At 43.2% G+C, this 9,116-nt stretch overlaps 1 protein-coding gene across 1 annotated transcript; it reads right to left on the bottom strand.

Moving 5' to 3' along the window:
• Positions 1-1,576: 1,576 nt before the first annotated feature.
• LOC149159227 (uncharacterized) lies at positions 1,577-7,623 on the bottom strand. Its single transcript, XM_089434233.1, has 5 exons — positions 7,088-7,623; positions 6,217-6,377; positions 4,920-6,026; positions 2,204-4,809; positions 1,577-1,612 (listed from the first exon to the last, which is right to left on the bottom strand). The coding sequence occupies exons 1-5, from the start codon at positions 7,621-7,623 to the stop codon at positions 1,577-1,579; spliced, it is 4,446 nt and encodes a 1,481-aa protein (XP_089290359.1).
• Between the last annotated feature and the right edge of the window lie 1,493 nt (positions 7,624-9,116).

Below are 9,116 nucleotides of genomic sequence, written 5' to 3'. Positions count from 1 at the left end.
GAACCCAAAATGAAATGAACTGATAATCTAATAATCACATTTAAAGACCCCTACTCAGGTCTTCCAGTCGCATATCGAAATACAAAAGCATATATTTCAGTGAGGAAGAAGTAACAAAGCATCAACCTTTTTAAATTATTCTGCTGATTGATAGAGCCATCGGCCCAGTCACTAAGAAGGAACAAAGCAACACCCTTTTCAAATTATTATGCTCAATAATAGAGTATTAATAACGTTTTAGGAAAATGATAACCCATCACAAAAAAAATTTTTAAAATTCACAACCCATCAGGGAAGACAATCATCCAAAAATTTTAAACATCAAATACAGGAAAAATGCCCTATGACAGACATTTTGCTCGTCAAACTCCATCTCTGCACAACACCCCCCTTTTGTTCAGAAATTCAATGACTCTTGTTATTTGTATTCTATTTCTCACCATCTCATGCAATAACGCAAAGACCTTGTCTTGTAAATATTCATATATTTCGTAACAATAAATTCTTGTGAACATGAATAAGGCTTCCACTGGGCCGAGGCAAAATTTCGCTGACTAAAAAGGCTTTCTTATCATTAAACAAGACATACCAGATCGTTTTTGATACCCATTGTCACAATCAACATCGTTTTACACATTTGCCAATATTTCCAAATTTCATGTCTCATCCAATAAGATCCCACCATTACTTTTTAAATGTAGCTTTAATTTCTTTAGAATTCTAAATGATGACTAAGGAATAAAAAACTTGCATTTTGTCCCGATCATAAAATTTCTCACAGGCCCCACTACCCATTGAACTTTGAAGCTCAAAACAGCCCAACCATGAAATTATAGTCATCCTTATCCACCCTACTTTGTACTATTTTTTTTTTTTTAACAAAGTCGGTTACTCATATATTATAAAAGCCAGCAATACAAAATTCTAGAACAGAAGGGGAATGAGTCTGAGAGCTGAGGATCAAAAGCGGGTTCGCAGACCCAGATTCCTCGTTGCTTCTCTTAATTAAACATAAAGCAAGATACAAACGGCTATATTGCCTAACGAAGGAACCACCTATCCAACTAAATTTACAATGCATATTTTTTAAGGGAAATGTTGGGTGACTGAATCATCAGGAAGCGGGTCTTTCCTGACACTTGCCTTGGTTGAAGCTTCAGCCTGATAGCTCTGGGTAAGGGAGCGAATGTGTTCAATAGCTGCCTCCAAGTGGCTGCATCTCTCCTTTAGAGATTCGATCTCAGTCTTCCTTTTTTCCAGTTTCTTGCGCTTTGAGTTTCTATCGGAATGATAGTCTTCTTTCAGCTCCTTGAGCTGCTTGGTCAAGCTGTTGATCATGATCGTATGGGCCTTGCACATATTGCAGTCCTTATTGTTGAAGATATTTCCTAATGGGTTACTGGGCTGAGCCTGATTGGCTGGATGGTTTTGATGATCCGCCATCCTGGCAAACTGAATACCTGGATCAGAAGGATAAGAAGACTCACGAGGGGCGGGGATTAGAGTTACAGAGGGAGGGAAGACGGTGGCACAGAGCTGCTGGCGCGGAAGATGGAGGATCGAAGAACTCAGAGAATTAAGGAGAGAGATCAGCAGAGGATTTCTGAGAGCTCTGCAGAGAACAAAAACCAAACTGTCAGCTATATGTAAAACAACAGAATGAAAACCAGAGATTACCGAGAGCAGAGGGCGGAAGTCTGGATCCCGGTGCGAGCAGAGAGCTTCCGAACGATGCCAAAGCTTGGAGAGAGCGAAAATGAGACTTCTTGCTGGTTTGCGAGCTGTGGAGTTCTGGTGATCTAAGCTGCAATATATAGAAGGAGGGAGGGTCCTTTTGAGGTTAATCCGATACTGGATGAATCCGATCTTGAGAAGAGAGCAGTCCTTAGTCATTATTCCTCTGCTGACCAGATACGTGCGAGAGGGATGGGCTCGGTCGCCCCCCCAGAGAATGACTGCGCTGCTAAGGAGGAATTTCATTATGAGGATGGGATTAATGATGAGCTCCAGATCCTGAGAGCGATTCTGATTTCCTTGGTACTCGATTATGCATTCGAGGAGATTAGGGGAGAGGAGTAAAGATTTTGGAGGGGGTTCGAAGTGATGGACAATATGCCTGAGGTGACTGTTTCCCTGGGGTGAAGCGATGGGGAGGAACTTGTTATGGAATATCCTTTTCATAGATTGTATCATTCTCTCTTACCTGTCCTGGCTTTCTTCTTGTGGCTTGATTTGCTTGTTCATCCGCCTCCTTGTTGTTACCTCTTAGTACATGTTTGAATGTAACACCTCCGAGAGCCCTGATGTTTTCCATTGACCTGCTTTTGATATTATTCAGGGCCATCTGTTTGAAGTCTTTCCCTGAGTTCATGGCCGCAATAATTATTGCTGAGTCGCCCATAATGAGGAGATTCTGGAGGCCAAGTTTCCTAGAGATGAAGGTCCCCAGAAGAAGGCTGTAAGCCTCTGCCTTATTGTTTGTCATTGTGCCTAAACCCCATTCATAAGTTACTATGATTTTCCCTTGGGGATCCTTAATTATCCCGCCTGCTCCGGCTTGACCCGGATTATTCTTTGATGCCCCATCAAAATGGAGGACGGGTCTTTTTTGGTTTTGAATCCACTGTCTGATTTCTTCCTCTGTCCCTCGTAGCTTCCAGTCCGAGTTGCCTTTCCCTGTGCTTATGCTTTTCCTTGGTTTTGTTTTATAATTAAATTTGCTCATCCACTCTTTTATTCTTTCATCTGTCGCATCTGAATCCATCTGAGTTATACCATTGGCTTCAATAGTCTCGGAAATGAGTGCAGTTGCTTTTGCCAGAATGCCCGATATGCTTGGTTTCTCATTGTTGAAAATACACTTGTTTCGGGCGATCCATATCTGCCAACAAAGATTTGGTGGAATACTGTTCCAAAACCTTGTAGCTAGTGTCTTGCCTTTTTTGATTTGAAGAAGGCTTTTTTCCCAGTTTTTTTGAAGAATAGTAATCTGATTGGGAAAATCATCTGTGATTATAGGGCTGGTAAGGAGTTTCCAACAAGCTCTTGCGAACGAGCATTCTATAAAGAGGTGGGTGCTACTTTCCTCCGCGGCCCTGCACATGCAACAGATTGAGGGTCCATGAATGCCTTTCTTTCTGAGATTCTCTGCCGTGAGGATTTTCCCATGGAGTAAGGTCCAGTTGAACAATTTAACCTTTGGTAGACATTCAGTTTTCCAAGCGACTTTGTGTAGGGACCAATTATTTACTGCTGAGGCGTTCTGAAGAGCTTTATATCCATCTTTGACCGTGTATCTTCCTCCATTGGGATCCCATACAAATTTGTCCTCTGTCTTTTTGTGAGTGGGAGCTGAGCCTATGAGGGAGTTCTTGAGCTCATCCCAGAGATTTGTGAGGTCTGTGGGGAGGTTGAGAGTCCTCCAACCTGTCCAACAGTTCTGATCCCAAAGAGAGATATCGTAAAGAGTTTTTAAGTTTGCCTCTGTCATCCACCTCTGAAGGGGTCTGAGATTAGGAATCGTTTCTCTAGCATTTGTCCCCATTATTCTGTCTTTCCAAATACTGATATCTCTGCCATTGCCTGGAACCCTGGAAATATAGGATTTGAATTGAGGGAGCGATTTTTTGATGAGATTCCAGATGGGTGTACCTTGCCTATCTATGATAGTTTCTGTGATGATATTACTATTAACCCCGCTCAGATATTTCTTCTTGATTACATCCGTCCACCAAGCTCCTTTCTCATTGAGAATTCTCCAAATTAATTTGTAGCCCATCGCCATGTTTGCTAATCTTGGAATTCTGATTCCGAGCCCACCCTTCTCCAAGGGGAGAATAACCTTTTCCCATTTTACCAAGCTAAACTTTTTAGTGTTTTGCTTTCCTCCTTGCCACAGGAAACTTCTGATTATCAGCTCCATGTGCTTGTGGATGCTGGCCGGGGCGAGAGTGATTGCAAACTGATAAATAGGAAGCGCTGCTAGGATGGACTTGATTAGGATTGTTCTGCCTGCTAAGTTGAGCCAATACACTCCCCAGTTCTGAAGTTTGCCTCTCAGTTTTTCAATTATCTTGACCCAAATCTCAGATTTAATTGATTCCTTTGCTAAAGGTAGCCCTAGATACATAAAATGAGTCCAGTTTCTTTGGGCTGGGATTTCCATAATTAAGGAAATTCGCTGGATTATATGATTGGGGACATTCCATGTGTAGATCATGCATTTGTTGTTGTTGAGCTTGCCTCCAGAGGCTTGGAGGAAAAGGTCCAGAGCTTTCTTGAACCTCCGGGCCATGAGGCTTGAGGCACCACCTATTAGTAAGGTGTCATCTGCAAAAAGAGAGTGATTGACCCCTTTGATTCCTCTGACTATTTCTACCCCTGTTATTTCTTTTTTCTTGCGCATATTTTCCAACAGCAAACTTAGAGATTCCGCCATGAGGATATAAAGGAAGGGGGAGAGCGGGCACCCTTGTCTCAGTCCTCTTGAACTTTTGAAGGCTTTGCAGGGTCTGCCATTAATGAGGGGGGCCGTCCAATTGTCTGATATGCATTCCATAACCCTGCTAATGAAGAGCTCGGATATACCAAATTTCTTTAGAACAGCCTGGAGAAAAGAGTGATTGACCCGGTCGAAGGCATTTGCCATGTCAAGCTTGATGATCATACCCTTTTCCTTTCTAGATATGCTGCTCTGAATAGCCTCCTGGATAAGAATGACATTATCCGTTATTTGTCTCTTGGGGACGAAGCCACCTTGATTCTCGGAGATGAGAGAAGGGAGAATTTTTTGAGCCTGTTTGCTAATATCTTAGTGATGATTTTGTAAGACACATTGCATAGGGATATAGGGCGAAATCTGTTGAAGGATTGGGGATTTGGGTCTTTGGGTATAAGGGCCAAGTGGGAGGATTTCATACCGCTGCCCATCTTGCATTTTATGAAAAAGTTTTTGGCCACTCTGATGTAGTCCTTCTTTATGATATCCCAATGGGTCTTGTAAAAGTCCACCGTGAAACCATCAGGGCCCGGAGCCTTGTCCGAGGCCATACTATGGATTGACTGCTCTATCTCCTCCGCCGTGAGCTCTTTGTCCAGCTCAATGTTTTGGGCTTCTGATATTTTGTTCTCCATTATGTCAAGGAAATCCGGATTGTCCATGTAATGCGGATCCGCTGTTAGAAGGTCTTGAAAATGGTGGGTCGCTGCCTCCCTGATTTCCTCTTGCTCTTTTAGTTCTTTTCCTTCCACTATTATTTTTTCAATATTGTTCCCAGCTCGCCTCAGTTTCAAACTATTGTGGAAAAAAGAAGTGTTTCGGTCTCCCGATTTGAGCCAAAGGCATCTCGACTTTTGCCTTTGTTCCTCCTCCTCCTTTCTGTTTTGTTTGTACAGCTCCTTGTATAGTTCGATTTCTTTGAGCTGATCTTCTTCCGTGTCTTGTCTAGTTTCCTTTTCTTGGTTCCACTGTGTTATTTTTACTTGGAGGTCTATTTTGTTTTTACTCTCTTCTTTTGCCTTGTCTTTTGCCCATTGTTTGATGGCAAGTCGAAGGAGCTTTAGCTTGGATTCCCAAACAAAATGCGGGGAGCCTGTGATTTCTGTTGCCCACTGTTCTTTTATCAGAGATCTGAAGTCCTCACTGCTGTCCCAAGCTCTGTTGTACTTGAAAGGGAGCGGACCCATATTATTACCCTTGTCCAATTTCAGAGCCACTGGCTTGTGATCTGAAATATAACCTTGAATGATTGAGCTTTTAATACTTGAGAAATTGGCTACTATTCTCTCTTGTACCAGAATGCGATCCAGCCTCTCTTTAATGTTGTTCCTACCTGTTCTCTTGTTTGACCATGTGAAGCGCCCGTTTTGAGGTTGAATATCCACCAAATTATGGGTTTGTATGATTTCTTCTAAGGCATCTCTTGAGGAATCTGCAAAGAAATTCCCTCCTATCTTTTCTTCTGCGTTCCTTATTAAATTCAGGTCCCCTCCCAAGAAGATGTTCCTTCCTTGGGCGTCCATAAGGTCTGAAGAGATTGAGTCCCAACAAGAGGCTTTTTCTCGGAAGTGGGGGGGGGGCGTAGACATTATAAATGGTGTACTCTTCTGTCAAAGCTGTGTTTTGAATGTCTGATCTGATCCACCATCTGTTCTGCCTGTGGTTTGTGAGTTTCCATTTTCTTTTGTCCCAGATTGTCCCTATGCCACCTGAGGCACCTGCTGCACTTACTGCTATTCCTTCATAAATTTTACTTCTTTTCAGACTATTTTGGAATTCCTGCTCAGTGATTTTGGTCTCCTGGAGTAGGAGGATGTCTGGATGTTCTGATTTAAGTAGGTCTCGGACTGCATTTGCTTTAAGGGAGGAGCCCATCCCCCTGCAATTCCAAGAGACCAAATTCATCATTTACAATGCTTGTTTTGGGTCCCGCCTTTCTCTTTCATTTTCTCTCCACTTCCTTTTGTCTTGTCTAGATAAGTGTCCATTGGCTGTTGGGTCCCTGTGGCCATTTCTTTAGCAGCGGTCTCATCCCTTATCTCTTTGTTGGATTTCCTTCCGACTTTTCTGGGAGGATCAGTGGAGGTGTTATTTTCCTTTGACTTGTTCCTTGTTAGGATTCTTTCAACAGTTGGGGGAGGTGAGGCAGGGGTTACGATGGGAGCTCTCGGGGAAGGAGGAGGGGAAGGGGGTTCTTCCGTGGACAGAGATTCGAAGGGGTTGGAGGTTGAGGGGAAGGACGGGCCAGATTGAGAGGGGGGGGTTGGGTTTTCGGGAGGGTTTTTAGAGAGATTTCCTTGAGGTGGATTTGATTTTTTCTTCTTGACTTTTTCCCAAGCTTCCTCTGGTGCTTCAGTATTAGTATCAGAAATATTTATCTTAGATTTGTTACATCTATTGGCAAAATGCCCATATTCATGACATACCTTGCACTTGAAGGGTAGCTGCTCGTAGTCCACTTGCTGTATGTGTGTCCATTGGTCGACTTTGAGTTTGATTGCTTCTGGCAGGCCCTTTCCCAGATCAACTTCTACACATATCCTTGCGCAAGCGTGCATATTCTCCTTTGGCTCCGATCTGTCAATATACTTCCCCACAGCGTTTCCTATTGCTTTCACTGATTCATCTCCCCAGCAGTGGAGGGGCAGGTGCGGGAGACGAACCCAAACAGGGACAGCGCTGGGAACATCCATCTCTGGATCAAAATCAGGAGTCCATCTGTTCAGGTAGAGGCCTCTTGTGTCCATAAAGTATGGCCCATTTCTGAAAATGAGGTTACGATCCTCCGTTGTTTCAAAGAGAAAGGTGAAGAACCCTCTTCCACAGAACCTTATTGCTATCTTTCCTTGAACCATCGAGTTCCAGTTCCTTTCTACCCAACGTTGGACAGTGCGTGGAGAGGGCCATAATCCCGTAAACTGGCCTACCAGGCCTCGGTCGGCTAAGGCCACTGCAGCTCTCCTCGGGAGAGCAGGAGGGAGCAAGACTTCCGGGATTTCATCCAGCTTTTTAATGAATCTTGAAGCTGAGGGTCTGATCTTTTCCGTAGAGTTCTCTGGAATAAGCGAGGCAAAGGACTTTTCCAGATCTTCTTGATCCTGATAGGGAGGATCCAAGGCAGACATGATTGGTGCACCTCTGGCGCTCCAGCAGAGGGGGAAAGCAGCCTAGCAGCAGCGCTGCCAGGCGCAGAAGCTCAGAAGGGGCAGATCCAAAGGGCAGCGAGGCAGGGGCCCCGTGAGAAAGAAGCTGGGAGGGCAGGAGGCCCCGAGAAGAGGGAGGGCAGGAGGCCCTGAAAAGAGAGGGCAGGAGGCCCTGGGAGCAGGAGGGAGCGCAGCCTAGCAGCGAAGCTGCCAGGCGCAGGCTCGCAGGGATCGAGTCAGAGAGCGGCCATGAGCGGTCACGGAGCTCCAAACGCGCGCATCCCCTCCCCTACTTTGTACTATTAGTTGATTATAGGTTGTTGGATTTGAATTGGTTTTATGGCAATTTTCATGTATCTTATAGGGTGATTAAAGATAGTTGAATTTGAATTGGTTTCAAATCCAACAACTTTATATCAAAATGGATATGGACAACATAAAATTACTATTTTTTAATTATCATAACCACCTATAGAAATATTGTCATTTTGAATACTTCACTTTTGAAAGAATCTGATATAACTCTCTTGAGTTCCTTGGGATTCCAGAGCATGAAAATTCTGAAAGTATGCAAAATTATGACTCTTACCAGTACATGCCAAACTGTGTAAAGCTGAAGCATTAAAAGTTGTGTTATGTATATGAATGTACTTGCAATTATCCTATCTGGTCCCATAGACTATATCTAGTCTCGTGGACGTTAAAATTTCATTTCATTTCAAGATTAGAAATGACATACCATAGTTTGAGTCCTGTAAGCTCGCAAACACTCTGTAATTCGGACGCAGGAGCGTCATCAACATGGAAGATCCGTGATCCAGTTTATGTTTTGTCGGAACACTCAGGAGACGTAATCTCATCTTCCTACAACATGTGTACCAGTACTATATATTATCATAGTAGCAACACTGATTCAAATTTAGTTGTGCTCCATTCTGACTGTACTGACTCTTTAGAACTGGAAATTGATCATAGTTGTGTATCGATTAATACCATGGATGAGCTTGAATGCCAGTCTTTATCAATAGATCTGCAAATAGTTATCGGTAATGATCGAAATAATTTCGAAAACCCCATAAGGGGTGCCTGCAATTAGCCATGACGACAAGGCATAAATGGTTAGTTGTTACTCCCAGACCATGAGTGTTGCCATGGATTCAAATGATTTAGCCATAAATACCAATCAGTTATGGAGTATTGATCTCCAAATTGGTGAGGGCATGGACTACTGGCTTAGCATATTAAGACAAGTGGAGCCATTGTCCTTATTTCAGATTGCTCCACCTTCTCAGGCTTCGTCTCCGACTTTCACAATTGTTGAACATTAAATCTGACCTTGTCTGCTGATCGTTTTCCAGCTTTACAAAGGTTCGATTGTTTGATCAAGGAGACTTTACTTTAGTTTTTCTCAAAAAAATAAAAATTAAGTAGGTTTCCTCAAAGAATTATATGCTTACTAGTGGAATGCTATTATC

The sequence above is a fragment of the Pinus tabuliformis genome, chromosome 5_2 (genome assembly GCF_031772625.1).
Source record: "Pinus tabuliformis cultivar Carrire ecotype Pingquan chromosome 5_2, CPIR1, whole genome shotgun sequence".
NCBI classification, from domain to species: Eukaryota; Viridiplantae; Streptophyta; class Pinopsida; order Pinales; family Pinaceae; genus Pinus; species Pinus tabuliformis.
Note: the sequence above shows the minus strand (reverse complement) of the source record. Positions and strands in the feature narration are given on the sequence as shown.

Excerpts from the sequence above, each read along its gene's own strand:
- LOC149159227 (XM_089434233.1), bottom strand. The coding sequence starts at position 7,623 with ATGTCTGCCTTGGATCCTCCCTATCAGGATCAAGAAGATCTGGAAAAG. Across the intron at positions 6,378-7,087 it reads ATAGGAAACGCTGTGGGGAA|GGGGATGGGCTCCTCCCTTA; the intron begins GTATATTGACAG and ends TTGGAATTGCAG. Across the intron at positions 1,613-2,203 it reads CAAGAAGAAAGCCAGGACAG|AGCTCTCAGAAATCCTCTGC; the intron begins GTAAGAGAGAAT and ends TGTTCTCTGCAG.